General features: G+C 40.1%; 2 protein-coding genes and 1 long non-coding RNA gene across 8 annotated transcripts; 2 read left to right on the forward strand and 1 right to left on the reverse strand.

Moving 5' to 3' along the window:
• Positions 1-118: 118 nt before the first annotated feature.
• Positions 119-6,907, forward strand: LOC103698295 (rac-like GTP-binding protein 5). Of its 2 annotated transcripts, none has more exons than XM_089923508.1 (3): positions 119-578; positions 1,203-1,297; positions 6,615-6,907. In XM_089923508.1, the coding sequence occupies exons 1-3, from the start codon at positions 466-468 to the stop codon at positions 6,659-6,661; spliced, it is 255 nt and encodes an 84-aa protein (XP_089779634.1). In that variant the 5' UTR covers positions 119-465; the 3' UTR covers positions 6,662-6,907. The 2 variants fall into 2 exon arrangements, with proteins under 2 accessions (XP_089779634.1, XP_088557181.2); XM_088701055.2 differs by lacking the exon at positions 6,615-6,907 and adding an exon at positions 1,389-3,941 and having other exon boundaries at positions 447-578.
• On the reverse strand, positions 2,583-6,717 carry LOC113462040 (uncharacterized). 3 transcript variants are annotated; one of them, XR_016395571.1, is made up of 6 exons: positions 5,681-6,717; positions 5,478-5,606; positions 3,120-3,577; positions 2,939-3,031; positions 2,755-2,854; positions 2,583-2,670 (listed from the first exon to the last, which is right to left on the reverse strand). It is a non-coding gene; the product is annotated as an uncharacterized LOC113462040 (long non-coding RNA). The 3 variants fall into 3 exon arrangements; XR_016395570.1 differs by having other exon boundaries at positions 2,939-3,577; XR_005511673.3 differs by having other exon boundaries at positions 2,939-5,606.
• Positions 6,908-9,657: 2,750 nt separating the features above from the next.
• On the forward strand, positions 9,658-15,174 carry LOC108510942 (G-type lectin S-receptor-like serine/threonine-protein kinase At4g27290). Of its 3 annotated transcripts, XM_039125848.3 has the most exons (8): positions 9,704-11,065; positions 12,741-12,863; positions 12,940-13,106; positions 13,287-13,497; positions 14,100-14,165; positions 14,268-14,337; positions 14,416-14,566; positions 14,655-15,174. In XM_039125848.3, exons 1-8 carry the CDS (start codon positions 9,772-9,774, stop codon positions 14,961-14,963), a joined length of 2,391 nt encoding a protein of 796 aa, XP_038981776.3. In that variant the 5' UTR covers positions 9,704-9,771; the 3' UTR covers positions 14,964-15,174. The 3 variants fall into 3 exon arrangements, with proteins under 3 accessions (XP_038981775.3, XP_038981776.3, XP_088557115.2); XM_039125847.3 differs by having other exon boundaries at positions 9,658-11,065; positions 14,100-14,337; XM_088700989.2 differs by having other exon boundaries at positions 9,755-11,065; positions 12,952-13,106; positions 14,100-14,337.
• The last annotated feature ends 4,710 nt before the right edge of the window (positions 15,175-19,884 follow it).

Raw genomic sequence — 19,884 nt, forward strand, 5'->3', positions numbered from 1 at the left:
ATAGCTTTCCAAATATGGGCTAAGTGACCTCCAGGATATTGTGCCCAATAACGCCTTTCATAATGGACTGCCATGAATAACGACGAGGTCCTGTCAGGGCCGGCCCAAGTCTTTAAGCGACCTAGGCGTCCTAAGGAGGCGCAGAGCTATTTCACCGAAACAGTGAAACCCTCGTCGTGAAACAGTAAAAACGCCCACTCTTCTCCATCGCGGCGCCGTCGTGTTCCTTCCGTACCAGTGCTTATACATCATTTACTTCCTTTCTTTGCAAGGCTTGGAGATACTGTTTCCTATTCATCTTCTTCCTCTAGTTCTGCTCTGTGTCTTTTTATCTCTTCCCCTTGGAGGCTCTCTCGGTCTCTCCTATCTGTATGTGTGTGTGTGTGTGTGTCTGCGTGTTGCTTGCTTTTGCTCTCTCAGGAAGTTTGCTCTCTTCCAGTGGGGAGAGTAAGAAGAGGGAGAGGGATGAGTGCTACAAGGTTCATTAAATGTGTGACTGTTGGGGATGGGGCTGTGGGGAAGACCTACATGCTCATCAGCTACTGTGCTAGTGCTACACCAGCAACAAGTTCCCTACTGTATGTATCTTGGCCCTCTCCTCTGGTGCCCAAACTGAGAACGTCTCTTTTTTTTTTTCATATATATATGTATAAAGAATCTTTAGGTTTGTTTTTTTAAAGATCTTACCCTTTTTTTTGGCTCTATTGTGCGTCTACCCTTGTTTGTTTAGTTTTTGTGGATTTACTCCTTTTTTTTAGTTCATATTCTATACATTTCTACTTATTTTTGCCCAGAAACCAAACCTCTGTTTTCACAATTTTCATTCTCTCCTTTTGTTTCGCACCCATTATTTCTGCTGCTTATTGCTTAGATCCCAGTCTTGTTTTGTTTGGCATTTTTCCTTTTTCCCTTCTAAAATAATCAATTCTGTTTTGAGAAGAAACAATCAATGGTTCTTGTTCTTGTTTCTGCAAACTGTATGGCAATTTAACTTTTTTACCTATTCTAGTTCCTTAAGTTCTTAGGTTTCTCTGAAGGACTAGAATCTCAGATGGAAAGAATCATTCTCAATTTCAAACATAGATCTCTTTATGCCCTTTGATTGTCCTGAGAATTTTGTTTGTCGTAAGCTCCAGACGAAATAAGTATCTATATGCCCGTGATTTAGATCTTACATCCACTAGAATGTGACTTCTGGGCAGGATTATATTCCCAAATCCCACTGTCTTTGATAACTTCAGTGCTAATGTTTATGTGGATGGGAGCATTGTCAACTTGGGATTGTGGGACACTGCAGGTAATAAGTCTTTGTTTTTTTTCGATTTGGTTTTGCATGCTAGATTTCTATTAATTAATAAAGCTTTAACTTTCCATGTTTGCCTTTATAGGACAAGAAGGCTATCGCAGACTGAGACCGTTGAGTTATATAGGGGTGCAGACATATTTGTTTTAGCTTTCCCTTTAATCAGCAGGGCAAAGACTTAGATTGTTACAGTTTTGTTGGCTATGCATTCACCATGTTTGAAACAAAAGTGCAAGTTTAATTTTGAAGTGTTACCGTGAAATCTCGATAGGATCACTACAGGAAAACTAACATTTTCCGATGCTTTTTATAACCTTTAACGACGCTAATAAGCATCGGCTTAACATCCCGCGATGCTACCGAAAGCATCGCCAAAGCATCGGCGATACAGGAATTTGCCGATGCTTATAAAGCGTCGGTGAATACCAGACAGATTCGAACCTGACAGTTTTCATCCGTGTTTTCGCCGATGCGTTAAAGTGTCGGCACTCCCGACGCTTTAAAGCGTCGGTCAAAATCTGTTTTTCCCGACGCTTTAGTTTAGCGTCGGCATAAACCATACTTTCACCGACGCCTTATAGCGTAGGCGTGTCGGGCGTGCCACGACACGTTTTTACCGACGCTTAAAAGCGTCGGAGTTTGTAAATTTTTTTTAAAAAAATAAAATTACAAATATGTCTCATAAAACACATATTATAAAACACACATTATAACAATATGAACCCTGTAAATTTACATTACATTAACACAAACATCTAGATCATTCGAAATATTTATATTATCATATCTGATTAAATTTACATAATAGGTTTAGAATTACAATGTACTTTGAAAAATAAGAAACATATACATATCAAACTCCATAAAAAATAGTTTAGAAGGTATCAGGGACGGGATTCAGCTCCATCATCATCATCTCTACGAGCGTTTGAAGTATAAGGAATCTACAAAAAAAAGAAAAACCTTAGAAGTTAGGAATAATGTGATACATTAACTCATACATCATAACTGATAATATGTAAAGTATTCAAATATATATAGTTATTTTCCTGAGAAGGGAGAAATCATTATAACAAAGATGAAATATTCGTAAGCTGAAACTGCAAATTTTTTTGGTTCTGCTTCAGCTCTTTAATAGTTGTTTGAAGATGATGAACTTCTACGGTGGTACTACTTGCTCTAGTATTTCTTGTATACATGTCCACTGCAGACAAATGAGTGGGGGTAACTCCAACGCTGTAACCCCTCACTCGACCATAACGCTCTGGGCCCATCAATTCAGCGAGCACTTGAGCTTCGATATGACTGGTTGCGTCGGATAATGATGACTCTCCGATGCACTCTGAAATAAGACTTGTTGCCCTGTCCTATATCTCTCAAAAGAAAAAGTTAAATTAATGTATGCGAATAATAGAAAAAAATCATTGCACTAGTCAAAGATGAATACATACAACTATATCTCTTGACTCCTTCCGAACAAAGCTGCTATTTCGGTCGGTGAGTCATCTTATAAAACTCTACCTTACTAGGCTTCCTCCCATTATCATCCATCTACAATAAAAAGTATATTTCAAAAAGCTCCCTCCCATAATAGAACAATTTAAGATAAATTTAAAGAGTTTCAAAAAAACTTACGAATTCATCTCTATGCCTCGCATAACTCATCAAGCCTGAAATGTGAGGAACAGTCTGCGATGCTCGAGCAGCTCTACTAATGTTGGAATATATCTTTCCCAAAAAATAATAAACAATGTATAAATTTTTAATCTATAATAATAGTAAATACAATCTAAGGTATTGAAAAAATATACACAACCTAAGCTCTCTCAGAAAACTAATAGTGGACAAGCTCCATCCATTGATGAGATATTACATCTGGAGGACAAACACGGGCCACCTCCTCTTCAGTCATGCCGTCGTACTTTCAGTCCGCCTTTAACTTCATCTTATATTCTTTCTATTTGCGGTTGACGGACTTCAGCACCCAATCATGACTATTTGCAAGAAGGACAAACTTTTTCTATACCAAAGTCAACAATGTTATAACAATGTTAAATCAAACAATAATTGAAGATAGTAAGCAAATTCAATTCTTTACCTCAATAACTCTAAGAAGCTCAACCTTATACGAAGGAAGCATTTCATTCCATTTCATCAAATGCTTTCCATGCTAAACTATTCACTGGATGTTTTAACATTCCATCTCTTATACGGCCTTCATCATGCTATCTCATCAAGGAAGCCGTCTTTGATGATGCATACATCCTTTTCAATCTAGGTATGAGAGAAAAATACTTCAAAATTTTATCCCCTTTTTTTTAGTCTGTGCAGCCTCCACTGCATTCGACAGATTAGGCTCGTCTTCATTTTGTTTATTCCATCGTAAAGATCCACATGTTCAGCACGAATCTTCGTTAATATTTTCACCACGGTATAAAATACAGTCATTTGGACAATTGTGTATCTTCTCATATTCAAGATTCAATTTTTTTACTAGTTTTTTGGCTTCATAAGAAGATGGTGGCAAAGTAACACCTTTTGGAAATGCATCATTTAATAATTGAAGAAGCATTGTAAAAAACTTGCTAGACCATCCGATCAAATATTTCAAATAAAATAAATGCACCAGAAAAAAAAATCTTCGAAAAATTCTTACAACCCGAATATAGTTCTTTATCACAATCTTTCAGCAAGTTATGTTACCGAGTTGTGTTATCTTCAGAATCTATAAGTTCCTCAACATATATAGATTCATTAACGGTATGTTCATCACCTATTAGAGCTCCTTCTTACTCTCTACTGAAATCTGTTAAATTTCTAATATTATGTTCAAGAGCATCTCTGAGTAAGCCCCTCATATCATCTTCTACAACAGAATTTCTGTCCGTGTTACTAGATCCAATACTAGCAGTGTGTTCCATAATTAAGGGTTGGTTAGATGAAGACGACAATTTAGACTCTACATGAAATATCCATTCTGTATAACCCTTCAGAAAACCATTCCATACTAAATGTTCTTCAACAATTTTTGAAGTCATGGCAAAACAATTTACACATTTTTGATATGGACAAAAAATATTTCCATTTATTTCAGATTTTTCAGAAGCAAATTTAACGAAATTCTGAACTCCATTCAAATATTCGGCACTGGATCTCGACTTATTTATCCAACTTTTGTCCATTCTATTAAAATACTGATTGAACTGCAAGTAATATAAAAAATAATAAAACAAAATCAGGGTATGAATCAACAATACATACTCATGGAAATTCAAAAGAATTTATCTGTTGTAGTCAGTTAAAGAAAGAACAAACTAAAGAGTTAGGTTCTATCCCATGTTACAAACATTTAAGTACAATCTAAAAATTACCGAAGAACCTTGACAAAATTTATCCATGAGAGGCCTTTTCAAAAATTATTATTATATGCAACATATTTGAGTTGTGTCCAGCTATTATATAGGAAGACATGAGCACATGGCTTATAATTGTTCAAACCCTGATTACGGGTGAACCATAATGTTGCTACAAATCTAGGAGTGCTTATTTTTTCGGAAAATCCAAAGCAGTTATCAGTCACCTGTTTGTACCACAATCACCAATAAATATGAAAGACTTGCTAAACAGGCACGCTGAAATTTGTTTTAACTACTAGATGCAGATTGCCTCGGTCAGAATTCATCAAATTTGCACAGGAAGCAATTTTGTACTATAATATGCTACCTCTACATTTCGATGAAGCTGAATAATACTATATTCTAGAACTGGTAAATTGAAGAAAATATATAACAACTACATGTAACAACTACATGAAGATGAATCCAGTCAGCCTCAGCCTTGGACTTTCAGCATCTTAACAAATTTGGTACTAAATACACAATGACCTCTTAGATTATCAAGGACACTATAACATCAGCAACTGTGATAAGAAGTGGCAAGTAAACAGAACTTGTACACCAGCTCTCACAGTTAAAAAGTTCTAAAACAGAGCACTCCTATATCTAGTTTAGCACTTTGAAAGATGATCCGAAGGCCTTAAAAATATTTGATTTTTTGATTTTGTACACATTTTAAATATTGTGGATCATGATCAATGGTGTGAATTCTTATTTTGAGAAACCTGCAGTGTGATCTGTGCTAAAGATCTAGAATTTTGAGAACCGGACTATAATACCTCTAGGGATCTTCCGGTCGGCGCCGTAGAGGAGAGAGGAGGAGAGGAGGTTGCGGATGCGCGGTCGCTCGGCGTTGGAGAGGAGGGAGGAGGAGAGGCATCGGACGTTGCTCGGCCGAGAGAGGATGACTGAGGAACGGGGGCCGGGCGAGCGTTAAAAACAAGAAGAAAACAAGGAGGAGGAGGAGGAGGAGGAGACTTACCTTAGACGATGGCGAAATCGACAGCAGCGGAGAAGCGGAATCTTCGATCTTAAACGGCGGCGAGGTCAACGGCGACAGAGGCTCGGGATGGAGGTGAGAGATTGATGTCGGCAGCTAGGGCATCGACCGAGAGAGGAACAGGGGCCGGGAATCTTCAATCTTAGAAGGCGGTAGGTCGACGGCGACGGAGGCTCGGGATGGAGGTGAGAGATTGATGTAGGTAGCTCTATTAGAGCTTGATCGATCGAGGATGGAGAGAGAAGGGGGCGGCCGCGGGTTTTGATGGAAATTTGGTTTTCAACGACGCGTATAAGCGTTGTCTTATCCTAAGTCTACGACGACGCTAATAAGCATCGTCATTTGCCGACGCATTTTGAAAGTGTCGGCTAGTTTTGGCGGTAGATCGGAAATTGCCGATGCTTGTAAAACGTCAGCAAAAAAGCGTCGATAAAATCCTTTTTTCCTATAGTGGATTTTGAGCACCTCCTCTTTTATTCCCTTTTTATCCGTACATATTCTTACCATGTTTTTCTATGATGTTCGAGTAAATGTTTTAATTTCATATGACAACGAAATCCTTTATTCTTCCTGTCCTAAGTAAGTTCTTCTGGAACCAATTTATGGAGAACCTATCTCGCACCCAAAAATGTATAGAAAGTTGGGAAATGCTTTATAGGCATCGGTAGTTTGGAACTATCTAATATTCTTCCTGGTATTTTCTTGAGCTCCATTCATCTTGTAGCCATCATAATTACTTACTAAAGCTATGAGCATGCAGTCCAGCTATGGGGTACATTCTAGAATATTAAAGTTCAACTTTTGTTGTGCTTCCTCTTATGGTAATTTTGTGTGCTTTCTACTTACAGTTTAATTCATCTATCTTTGACAGCAAAAATTTTTTTCTAATGATGAATCATGTCTTGTAATTGTATAGATAGAAATTGGTCTACTTGTATTGCAGCAGCTAAGTGGAATCAATGACATCTTAAGGAAATGATCATCTTAAGGAGCAAGCCATGGCACTGAAGTTTGCAGAGGGACGAAGGTCGTACCCTTAGCACGAACAAATATCTTTTTTCGCATGAGTACAGCGTTCGATCAGCACAAAGTATCTTTCAGATATGTACTGGTAGATAAATAGAAGTTGTAACTTAAGTTGACCCAACGGTTGGGATGCCAAGTTCGAACTGTGTTCGTACTGTTTAATTTATTTTAATCAATTCTAGATCGAGCTAAATTATTTATTTAATAAAATAATTAAATTTGTTTTTTAATTCTTGATTAACCTAATAAATAGATTAAGTTTGGATTGGTATATTTTTGACCAATTCTATATCCGATTCGGTCAATATTTTGTGGGCCAACCAAGCTGTCATCCCTAATAAAAAATATTTGATCCATTTGTCACTTATGACCCATCAAATCTAAGTGACAAAACAATACATAACCTATTTATAAATATGTTCCCACTCAAAACAAGCTTATTTATGATAATCTCTGACGGACACTCATTTATTTCAAGTTAGTGGATTGGTCGGCATGGCGAAAATTAATAAATCTTTATTATATTGGTACAATTTAAGATCATGATTGATCTGGCGGTGGAAAAATTCTAGCACGCTTGCAAACTACGAACGGGGACCACCATAATTATCCAGTCCGCATTATAGATATTTCAATAGATCACAGTGTTTTTTAAGTTTAAAATACAAAACCACTTATTAACAAAAGAAAAAAAAAAAGAAAAAAAGGTAGGTTATTATCCACCGAGTCCACCCAATTCATTATTGGCGAAGTCCGAAAGCCCAAAATGGGATGTGTACAGCGTAGGTGCAGCGTCGAGCCAATCTCCCCATCCACGCCACCGGTACCAAGGTGACTGGCCCGCCTCGGAAGAACCTGGTCTCCAGGTCTATTTCATGCACCTTCTCCAAGATCCTGATACAATATACATCTAAGTCCTATACATTCATAACTATGATGGGTTTGCTTTAATCGCTATGATGGAGCCTGTATTGCTTTAATTGCTATGATGGAACCTCTAACCGATGGAAACGTATCCGTAGCGAGATCAGCTTTTCCGACATCACCATCAAGGAGCCAGATGCTTGTGAGACTAGCTCTCTAATCTCCTCTAGGAGCTTTGTCTTTTTTCCCTCTTGCTGAGTTAAAAATACTTCTGTGATGTTCAGCTGATGTTGGGGTGACGTGTGCCCTGGTGAGCTTAAGTGATCACTGACGTCCTTGGCTTTGGGGGAATTGTAGAGCCATTTCGTTTTGCTGGAAAGGACTATTTAAATACTGATATCAAGGCTATCTCAAAGTAGAACGAGGATCCTCTTTCCAGGACTATTTAAATTCTGATATCAAGGCTATCTCAAAATAGAACGAGGATCCTCCGTAGAGTTAAGTACCAGCATGGGTGGCTACATCACCCACCTCAAACATGGGCAACTTTATTTATCTCCAAAATGAATAAGATAGTAGCAGAGTTCTGTCGTGCAAAAGTTGCACCGCTAGGAGATTCCAACTCCTCAGAATATTGAGAAAGAAAGGGAGAAGAGAAATAGTATGAAGACCATTGTATGGTGGTAAAAGACTGGGACTTTGAGGTAGTGAATGAAATATATGTATATTGCCGACGAATAATTAATATCACATCATTACAAACCGATATTGGCGTTGGGCAGGATTTACCGGTGGAGCAGTGGCGAGCAGTGAAATTTTACCATGTTGGAGGGGAAGAAATTAAGGAGGTGAGCATAAGGCGGTGAGAATAAGGGCGCGCGACCGCTGGCATCGATCAAATCGACGAAATACGTCAAACATATTATTATGTTATTATTTTTCATTTCGGTAGCATGTGCGGTATACATAATTTTAGGATTGGGCTTTTAGTTTCCTTTGACTAATAGCAATGCTTCAGCTCTTCCGATAGGTGTTGCGTCATCCGTGACAAACGAGTTCGCTGTTCTTCCTTCGCAACGCCGTCTGTTGGATCGTGCAGTGCCCAACACCGATCTCAAAGCAATCCGAACTCATCTTTAACCAGCTGCACGGATCACGAAGCAAAAATTGCGTTATCCCCATTTGTGGATTCGCGCGAAGGAAGGTGAATCCTTCCTGCGAAAGATGCAAACCGTACGACAAAATAATGCCAAGTTACAACTGCAAAGGAGATTATTGATGAAGAATTCTTCTTTCATTTTAGGAATGGTTGATTTTCTTTCATAACATCGGCCATTGGGTCCCACTGTATATGGATGTCAAAGCAATTCACATCCATCAAATCTAATTGAGAAAACAATGCATAACCCATTTATAATTTTGTCCCCACCCCCGGATGGCTGCTTTTCCTGCCTTCCTTATCAACGGAAAAAAAAAAATATAGTGTCCCCACCCAAAACCGGCTTAATTATGATAATGTCTAATGGACACTCATTTATTTCAAGTTAGTGGATCGGTTGGCACGGCACAGCATCAATCAATAAATCTTGATTATATTGGTGCAACTTGAGACCATGATCGATCTGGGGAACAAATTAATCTTGATGGACTTCAACTCATTTCTTTCTGGCAAAAGAACAATTAATCTTCGATCGTGATATTGTCCATTAGATCGCACCCAACACAGATCTCAAAGCAATTTAAACATCATTAATTAGGCTGTATGGATCTCGAAACGATGATCGCATGATCTATTGGTGGATTCGCGCAAAGGAAGGTGAATACTTCCGCACAAAGGATACAGCCTATGCCCTTAACGAAATAGCCAGTGTTTGGCCCCAGACCTCATTATATTTTCTACAATGACTGGTCAACGCTCTCCTCGTCACTTATGGGAATTTTGAATAGGTCTGATTAGAGCAACCTATTAACTTTTCGGCAGTGATAGGTCAATGGTCTCGCCGTCGCAGTCTCGCAGAATTAACATACGGGAATTTTGAATAGGTCCGACCAGATGACGCGGCCCAATTGCCACCTTATCCTCTAATTTATCCAACAAATCAACCCTCAAGGTTCGAAGTACTACAAGCCTTATAACTTCAGAAGAATAAAAGCCATATTGAGTCTGCAACCTTTTCTTCGATATGGAGCTGTTTGGAAAGATGTGCAGGCTCCCTGCAGCCCTACTCTTTCTCTCCTTGATCTTTTCCTCTCTCTTCTCTCTCTCCGTTGGAGGCGACATCCTGACTCCAACCCAGCACCTCCCTGATGACCAAATCCTGATCTCAGTTGGGGAGAGATTCGCCTTAGGCTTCTTCAGCCCTGTCAACAGTAACAATCGTTATGTCGGCATATGGTACAAGGTCTCACCTCGTACCATCGTGTGGGTTGCTAATCGCCAGCATCCGATCTCCGAGCGCAACGGTAGCCTGTCGATCACCGCCAATGGAACTCTCATCATCACCGACCAGAACTCTAAACCCATCTGGTCCTCGGGCTCGTCGGACCTTGCCAGTCCAATCGCGCAACTCTTAGACAATGGCAATTTCATCGTTAAAGAGGCTAAGGGCGACGGTAATATTGTTCCAGGGAGCCTTGCATGGCAGAGCTTCGACTACCCGACCGACACTCTGCTCCTGGGAATGAAGCTCGGGTGGAACCTAACAAGTGGTCTTAATCGTAACCTTACATCATGGGCCAGTCCTAGCGACCCAGCGCCGGGCCTCTACACCATGTTTCTGGATCTCCATGGCGACCCCCAGATAATTTTGTTGGAAGGCTCAAAGCAACTGTGTCGCGCCGGGCCATGGAACGGGCAAAGCCTCAGTGGCATCCCGGATATGATGCGCTTTAAGGTCATCACAGTGGACTTTGTCATCAAGAATGATGAGGTCTTCGCCACATACAACACCACCAGCACGTCCATCATCACGAGGCTTACCATGAACTACACCGGCCAGGTCCAACACTTTGCCTGGCTTGATGACAGCCAAATGTGGAGCATCTACATGTCTAAGCCGAGGGACCTATGCGACTATGTGTCACAATGCGGGGCTTACGGGGTCTGTAATCCGGACGACTCACCGATATGTAGTTGTTTGCCAGGATTTAAGCCTAGGTTGCCGAGAAATTGGGATCTCAGAGAAGGAAAAGACGGGTGTGCGAGGATGACGGAGCTGGACTGCCGGAACGGGACTGATGGGTTTGCGACAATAGAGAAGGCAAAGCTGCCGGACACGTCGAGGTCGACGGTGGACAGGAGCATGAGACTGGATGAGTGTAGGGCGACATGCTTGAGGAATTGTTCATGCACGGCCTATGCTAGTGCTAATATCAATGGGACCGGATGCATAATTTGGACGACGGAGCTCAATGATATTAGGGTGTTTACCTTTGGTGGACAGGATCTCTACGTCCGACTAGCAGTGGCCGATCTAGGTATGTACTGCTTTATTTACTGAGGTCAGCAACTGCACACTAGAAAGATTTATACCATTGGACCAATGCAAGCTGGACATCGGCATATGTCTACATCCCGGTGCCGGTGCCGGTGCCAATTTGTACTGGTTCAATGGTGGACTTTGTACGCCGTTATAGGGTGTACGCAGTCCAGTTTGTTCTGTTTGGTGGGAGTCTGGCTTGGCTTAGGGATCGGGTGTAGCTGACACACCTATTGGTGGGGACACAAGAAATCGACTTGAGAAACCGATGGGACAGCTAACTAACCATGTTTTTATTTTAATTTGGAGGAAGACGACCACCAACTTTAGCATTTGCTGCTTTAATAAAATTTTGAAACTTGACTTGATAGTTAGAGCTCAAAATGGACCCGGCTCGGCCGGCAAAACCTCTTTACTATAGGCCGGTTTGAAAATTTTTGAGATTTTGGATTGGGCGTTTGCTTGAAAGCTTTTGGAAAATTTTAGTGTGAGCCCTACCCGAGTCTAGATCTGGGCCCGCCCGAACCCAACTAGGCTGGTTTAAATTATCCATTTGGGCTGAAAATTAGGCCTGCTGACCCGATTCAAGCTTAATCTCTCAATCTTTCATTTTGTTGCATCATTTTTTTTAATGAAATACTATAGCTTCACATTAGCATCCTACTGATAATCAAAAATATGTTTATCAAAATAGCGATTAAGTTGGTCTAGCCACATAATAGGATAGAACCGAACCACCATCGATTGGGAACGAGCTTCTTTTGGAACTAAACCAAGATGGGCCCTAAGCTAAATTTGGGCTCAGTTTCAATCCTTGTCCAGAATTGAGCACGGCTCGGGCTCAAGATGGGCTACTCAAACCCGGACTGAAAAATAAATGGGCTTCATATTTAAGCCCAAATCCAGTGTTAATTCTTCCAGATCTTGCCCATAGCCCCACTCGAAGACCGGCCCGACCCATTTCTGGCCCTATTAGTAGTAGAGCACGAATCAAGGAATAGGACATGATCCATCTTTATATGGGTTGCAGATGGACCGGGTCTAGTTTGTTCCCATAAACAGCTAAATATGATCCATAATATTTGATTGCTTGAGTAACTTTTTTTTAATTTCATAGTTTCACATGAAGATTCTTATATTAGCATGCTTTAATTTTTTTTAAAGCAATCACGATTCCCATTTAAATCCAATTAGAAACTCTTTCATTGCATTACGAGCTGTGTTCATTATACCTGTAGAATAAATAATACCACATTCAAGTATTCAAGATAGGATTGGAAGAAGGTCTGGGCCAGCTCAAGGTTTGTCCGAGTAAATTCGGATCAGAAATGGAGTTAAAATTAGAGCCGCAGATATTTCGGGCCACGCAGACTCATCTGAAAGGAACCTTCAAGTAGGGTCGCTCAAAACACCACACTCCGGGCTCAAATTAAAAGTTTTCAGTCTTGTCCCCATTGAAAAGTTTTGTTAAAAACCCAAACTCAAACCAACTAATGGATAACTTGGTCTAACCCACTTAAAGCTCGGTCCAAGTAAAGCAACCAATATTCATCCCAATTTATACATGGAGCTTCTTGACGATCCAAAAAGAAAAAAAGAAATTCTAAAAAAACAAAAAGGAAAAGAAAGGAATGTTCATCATGTACACTTATACGACGGTGCTGATGTTTCAGGCCTAGGATCAGATCATTCACATTCACGTACCATAACTGGGATTGTGGTGGGCTCTGTTGTGGGGATTCTGCTGCTTGCTGTGGTGGGCATTTGCGTTCGGATGAAGAGAAGGAGAAGAACAGGTAAATATAGTCCACCTCGCAATATGCAAACATGACATGATAAGTAGTGATTACTTATTAATTGGGACTACTGCAGCGGCTACCTTAGGTGCCATTCCCTTCGCTAGTCACTGCAACAACGAATACAAGGACGACAAGGACTGGGAGCTTCCTCTATTTGATCTGGGGACAATCATTGCAGCGACCGACAACTTCTCAATCGAAAACAAACTTGGAAAGGGTGGCTTCGGTCCCGTGTACAAGGTATTTTCATAGTTTACCAACTGAGCTCAGTAGAGTGTCACCATGTAAGTCTTAGTCGATGTAGGGTCCTAAATTCAGCACTCTGAATACAATGTTGCATTCAGGGCTTTCAAACAGTTTGATACTGCCCTAGATTTAGTACTCTTTTAAGTGTAGCAATGCTAAATGTGGTGATTTCAGGGAAAGCTTGGGGAGGAGCAAGAAATAGCTGTGAAAAGGCTTTCAAAGACTTCGACACAGGGCGCTAATGAATTCATGAATGAAGTGATACTGATTGCCAAGCTTCAGCACCGAAACCTAGTTCGGCTTCTAGGTTGCTGCACTCAAGGAGAGGAAAGGATCCTGGTATATGAATACATGCCTAATAAAAGCTTGGACGCCTTCATCTTTGGTTAGTTAATCTTCAGTTCTCTTCCTTATCTTTGTTTCCTGTTCCTAATTAGATTAAGAAAATCACAGCATAATTGATACCTTCTAATGCTTGGTTCAAGAGTTCAAGAAAATACGTAGTTCAATAAATACTAACCTTTGCCTTGAATCAAGAACCCACTTTTGCCGATCAAATGGAAGAGTACTGGAAATCGAAAACACATAGCTGGGCACACTCATCTGAAAATGAACCTTGAAGTAGGGTCTCTCAAAGCACCACGCTCTAGGCTAAAATTGAAAGTTCTTGGTCGTGACAATTAGGGAGTGGCTAGCCTTGTGGAGGTGGCCAACTTCATGGAGCTTAAGCATGTTATATTGATTCTTCTGAATCTACCACCATAGAGTAATCAATCTTTCTAGACCAATTAAAATAATGCTCCACCATACCTCATGGAGCAGGTTATATTTTTTCCATAGTTTCTTTAACTCTTGGGGTAAATGTGTGTGTAAGCTTGCTTTATTTGCTACCAGTTAGAAAAAAAAAAAATCAATCTAAGGCAGACTGATTTTTCGTTTCTTTATTATTCGTGCAAGTAAGGCTAATATAAAGTAAACTTTGGACAGATAAAGATAAAGGTGTGCTGCTGGATTGGCAAACCCGATACAACATTATAGAAGGGATTGCTCAAGGTCTTCTCTACCTACACCGAGACTCGAGACTTAGAATTATTCATAGAGATCTTAAAACTAGCAACATTCTTCTTGATAAAGATATGAATCCTAAAATATCAGACTTCGGCTTGGCAAGAATATTTCGGGAGGATGAGACGACACTAAATACTCGGAGAGTTGTGGGGACATAGTAAGTATTATTTACCTTTCATTGCCGTGATATTTATTCTTCAAAAAAAATATATAATCATTTTAATGATAAATGCAGTGGATACATGTCTCCTGAGTATGCCATGGATGGTGTCTTCTCGGTGAAATCTGATGTATTCAGCTTTGGTGTCTTGGTACTTGAAATCATTAGTGGCAAGAAGAATAGAGGCGTATCTATATCTGAGCACCAAGGAAACCTTCTAGCACATGTAAGACTGGGAAAATAATAGTTAAATCTGTTCATATGTTCCTCTTGTTTTTCATTAAATCATGATAGTGATGTAATATTTTTTTCAGGCATGGAGTTTATGGATGCATGGTAATGGCTTGGAACTAGTAGATAAATCAATCAGCAACTCTATTTCCATGGTTGAAGCCTTGAACTGTATAAAGCTTGGCTTATTGTGTGTTCAAGAATGTCCAAAGGACAGGCCGACGATGTCCTCTGTGGTATTGATGTTGGGCAACAAGAATGCATCATTGCCAGATCCTAAACAACCTGGTTTTTTTCCAACAAGGGCTCCCTCCAAAAATGAGTCATCAAAAAGCAAGACAAACTCGGCAAGTATAAATGGATTATCGGTTACAACAGTTGAAGGTCGATGACCATTAGATCGAGGTGGTAAAATTTTCTCATATCAGAGACAAGCTATGAAAAGTTCTCGTTCTTTCAGTGTCTATGCATTCCTTTCAACTATATGTGGTCCTAATCGCATGTCCGTAGTCCATTAGTGTAAATTTCTGATACTAGGTGTTTTGTATAATATTTTGAAACTAATGGAAAAAACTAAGAATTCAAACTGTCGTTCATCCAAAAGAAGACAGCAAAGTAGATCCTCCTCTAAATCTTAAAATAGTAACCATGAGGGAGAGCTAAAATTTGTTGCTAGTTTGGATTCATTAACTTAAAAATGAAGCAGAATATCCTACAAATAGGGGAAAAGACTATTTCCAAGATTCCTATGTGTAAATGGAGAAGATCAATGCTAGATTGGCATCATGGAAAGGAAGGCTACTCTCTTTGGGAGGTAGACTCACACTCATGAACACAGTCTTGACAGGTCTCCATTCTCATCTTATGTCGGTGTTCAAACTGCCAAAATGGGTTCTTCACAGAATAGATGGGATGAGGCGTGCCTTCCTTTGGTGGTTTCCATTGCCCGGTGAATTGGGATACTTTTTGCAGATCCAAGGAGCAAGGAGGACTCGGCAACAAGAACTTGGAACAGATGAATTTTGCACTTTTGGCTAAATGGGATTGGATGCTCATTATTGGTTCAAATGCTCCATGGTGGAAGCAGATTAAAAGGGCATATTATTTGAGAAGAAATCTTGGATTGAGAACCAAAAAATGTACAAGGAAGTTGTCCCCTGGAATTGCTTGTCTTTCAGACTGGGGAGTGCTTGAAAAATCAGATTTTGGGAGGATAATTGGTATGGGCCGACACCCTTGTTGCATATCTTTGATGATCGCTACCCCTTGGCTTGCAAACGTAATTGCTCCGTTGCTTCCCAATGGTCGTTGAGGGCTCTTGCTTGGCTTATTCGACTTAGAGGACCATTGACTCTCCAACAAATGAGACAGTTAAAGCTACTAAGAGTTTGCCTTGCCTTGGTTGGACCTTCACGAATTGCAAATGGTCCCTCTTGGAAACTCACCCAAAATGGCATCTATTCCATAAAGTCCTTATACAATTTCTCAACAACGGTGGCTCGTATGTCCTCACTTCAAAACTATTTGGAAGGCAGCCATTCCGGAAAAGCTGAAGATTTTCTTATGGCTCGCTTTGCGCAATAGGCTTCATGCGGGGGAAATTCTGGATAGGAAAGGTTGCCATATTAGTTCTGGATATATTTTGGGCGGACCAAGGGTCGAGTCCGTTAATCCTCTACTCGTCAAAATAGCATTTGGACAGCTCTAAAAATTCAGCTGAACATCGGGGCCGGGTTGGCATTCCAACTTGCATGATGCTTGGACTAATTGGAGGAGATCGTCCTTTGATTGTTCCATAAGGAAGGCAGCTGACCAACTGCTTGCAGCCATGTACTGGGGAATTTGGAAAGAAAGAAATAGAAGAATATATCTCCGAAAGACCTCCCCTGTATAATATGTCTTGGACGCCTCTTTGTTCAACAAGAACGGCCCATCGTCATGATAAGATGTGGAACAAGTTGCTGACTTTGGTTGGGGCCGCTTCTTGATGATTGAATCTTGGATTAAGCTCTCCGTTTCATTCTACTTCTCTGCAGCTTCTGACTCTTCATTTTGCCATTTCATTCCACTTGCACTTTCATAGATGGCTGGAATCTCTGCTAGCTTCGATCTTTGGTAGCATCATACTTTTTTTTATTTTCTGTTTTCTATCTGTAGATATCGATTTTCAATAAAAGCTGGGTGGCAGTCTCTCTGCTTCCCTTTCCATCAAAAAAAAAGATTCCGATTATAAATGACGAAAATTTCTCCAGGGACAGGTTCATTTATGAAATAAATAAGGATTAATAGAAGAAGAGCTTGAATGGAGACTGTTGACCATGAAAGGTTATGGGCCGTTGTAAGATGTAACATGGTACCAACTTTCTTTATCGAAGAAAAAAGTAGCGACTTTGAGAACTTCAGCAAATTGGCACATCTTATTTCCGTATGGAACAGTTTATACTGGACTCGAGGAATTTCAGCAAAATGAGAGTCTTCAAATTTGATATCTTGTAGCTATCCCATCTCAATCCTGGAAAGCCTAATGGTTATATAATAGTTTGAATAATGAGTCCACCTTGCTATCTCATCTAAATTCCAGCAGAGCTGCAGTCTTTTTTTTTTTTTTGATGAAACAGTAGAGCAATAGTCTTAACTACAAAATATAACTACTTGAGTGGATCCCAGAGGATCTTCAGACTCGATGTGGACTACTTTGACTACTACGAGCAAGGCTGGATAGGGTTCAAGACTGAGATCCATTACATCGGGATGTCGAGTCACAGACCAAACTTCACGAGGCCATAATTTGCTCATACGATGCTTGATTGAGATAATCTTTTTTTTAAAAAAAAAATTAGTATCTTTTCGAGATCTACAACTTTGGGCCAAGAGGTTGAATCGGTTCGAAATTCTATCATTTAGGCTCCGAAATGGGCTAGTCAAACCGAAAGTTTTCTTTTCAGGTAAGACTTTGACCGAGAGTAGCTCTCAATATGGTAAAAATTCAGTGGAGCGACATAAGAAAGAGTTGATGTAGAAATCGAGATCTACCTCCTTAAAAGTTTTAGCTTTTTTCTATTTAAGATGTATATTTTAGGAAAAAGAGTCCTATTAAAATTAGAGACCAATATTGTACTAGTGTGGACCTCACATTATAAATAGAAGCTATGTATCTCATTTTTTAAGGATTAATGAAAGAAAAGGAGACTTAAAACTCTACTTTTAAGATTCCTCCAGCTTCTTCTAGTTTTCTTTTGAGAGATTCGAGTTGAGCGAGTTGAAAAAAATCTTTCTTCTTCTGATCGGATAAAGTTGGTATCAAAACTTCGGTCCTCTACATCTATGGGAGCTTAAGTGCATGGTCCAAATGCACGAGCTGTACAAGTTGTTAGAAGAAGAGCTATCTGTGCTTGAAGTATATTGGAGGACAAAGGCGAGTATTGCCACTACTTCTACCTTGACGGATGATGAAATAATGAAATATCTCATACTACTAGAGGAGAAGATAGCCCAACTCACTGAGATCGTGTCTCAATTAGTGACGCCTTTGTAAGAACTCATCCAAAATAGCTAGTTGGAAAGTATTTTTTGAGTTCTTTGTCTCGTATAAGTACCTAAGATCTCTCCAGCAAATAACCGACATGAGACTAAACACATGCTTGCGCAAGTCCTCACATCCTTCTTCCATTTAAACCATGACGCCTCGTCAGGCTACAGGTCAAAATCCATTCAAATCTAATCACAAGCACCACGATCGGCCCTTGGTCAGCCTTAATGAGCCTGTGCTGCAATGTCTCATAGTCCACTTGGGCCATGGGTCCAGTCCGTTTTAATACTATTTATAACAACTCAGGACCTCACCTAAAATAACTAGCCAAAAAATATTTTTTGGATTTTTTAATCCTGTATAAATATCCAAGATCTTCTCGGCAAATAACCGATATGGGACTGAATAATGCCCATACGGGTTCTCACATACTTCCTCTGTTCATGCTTTGACATTTCCGTTAGGCTAAGGGTTCAAATTCATTCAAATTTAATCACAAGCACCACATCGGCATGTGGTCAGCCTCCATGAACTTATGTTCCAGTGTTCCCTAATTTCCATAGATTATGGGCTAAATTCGCTCTGTTACCTATATAAGTATCCAAAATCTACCAGCGAATAACCGATGAAGACTACGGACACATCTGCACGAGTCATCATATACTCCTTCTGTTTAAGTCCGGGCATCCTCGTCACGCTAAGGATCCAAATCCATTCAAATTTAATCATAAACACCACAATCAGCTTGTGATCAGATCAAATATACCCATGTTGTAGTATTTCCTAGTCCACATGGGTTATGAGCCGGGTCCGTTCTGTGCCATTTATAATAACCCAGGAGCCCACCTAGAATGACTAGCTAGAAGATATTTTTTTGGTTCTTTAGTTCGGTATAAGTACTCAAGATTTCGTTAGTGAATAACCGATGTCGGACTAAACACATGCCCACATTGGTCCTCACAGTCTTCAACACAAGCACCAACAACTCTATCTTCAAGCAAACCAAGTGGTTCAGCCACGAGACAGAGAAGCATGGTTATAGGCCCATGGTAAGATGTAAGTATGTAACATGGAACTAACTTTCTTTCTCTCGAAAAAAAGTAGTGGCTTTAAGAACCTCATCAAATTGGCACAGCTTATTTCCATATGGCGACAGTTTATACTAGTCCTCGGGGACTTCCATCAATGTTAAGAGTCTTGAAATTTGATATCTCGTAGCTATCTCATCTAATTCCTAGAAAGCCTGATGGTCATATTATATTCCAAGATTAGTTTGAACATTGAGTCAACCTTGCTATCTCATCTAAATTCCAGCAGAGCTGCAGTCTTTTTTTTTTTTTCTTTAATGAAACAGTAGGGCTGCAGTCTTAACTATAAAAGATGACTACTTGTGTCACCCAGTTAGGTGTCTATTAGTTTGAACATTGAGTCCACGGAGCTACATACCATCCTCCATTGTCGTGATATGCTGATGCATGCTGGTCCCCACGTTCGTAGAAATAAGCACCAGGAATAGGAATATCTCAAGGACCTGTAAACACCAACGGGTGCAGATGAAAGAGCTTCATCACTCCGTATGATATCAGCCATCGAATTCGTTCAATGCCGAAATAGTGGACCCTGATTGGCTGGTCGTAGTATGCCGTGCTTCTCATGACAGTGGGCCACGATATATTATTCCGTGTATCATGAACTTTCAGCTCATCACCACACAAGTCTTTGAGCCGACAATCAATTGGTCTCCTCTGTAATCGCCACCAAAGGAATCATAAGCCGTCCGTCCC

This window comes from Phoenix dactylifera, chromosome 1 (assembly GCF_051530095.1).
Source record: "Phoenix dactylifera cultivar Ajwa chromosome 1, Ajwa_hap1_PhDact_Kaust_v1.1, whole genome shotgun sequence".
Lineage (NCBI taxonomy): Eukaryota > Viridiplantae > Streptophyta > Magnoliopsida > Arecales > Arecaceae > Phoenix > Phoenix dactylifera.

What these genes read in the sequence shown, in the direction of transcription:
- LOC108510942 (XM_039125847.3), top strand. Translation starts at nt 9,772, where the DNA reads ATGGAGCTGTTTGGAAAGATGTGCAGGCTCCCTGCAGCCCTACTCTTT. An exon ending in ACTAGCAGTGGCCGATCTAG is followed by an intron (nt 11,066 to 12,740) that starts GTATGTACTGCT and finishes CTGATGTTTCAG; the next exon opens with GCCTAGGATCAGATCATTCA. An exon ending in AAGGAAACCTTCTAGCACAT is followed by an intron (nt 14,567 to 14,654) that starts GTAAGACTGGGA and finishes TATTTTTTTCAG; the next exon opens with GCATGGAGTTTATGGATGCA.
- LOC103698295 (XM_088701055.2), top strand. Translation starts at nt 466, where the DNA reads ATGAGTGCTACAAGGTTCATTAAATGTGTGACTGTTGGGGATGGGGCT. An exon ending in CCAGCAACAAGTTCCCTACT is followed by an intron (nt 579 to 1,202) that starts GTATGTATCTTG and finishes ACTTCTGGGCAG; the next exon opens with GATTATATTCCCAAATCCCA. An exon ending in GGGATTGTGGGACACTGCAG is followed by an intron (nt 1,298 to 1,388) that starts GTAATAAGTCTT and finishes TTGCCTTTATAG; the next exon opens with GACAAGAAGGCTATCGCAGA.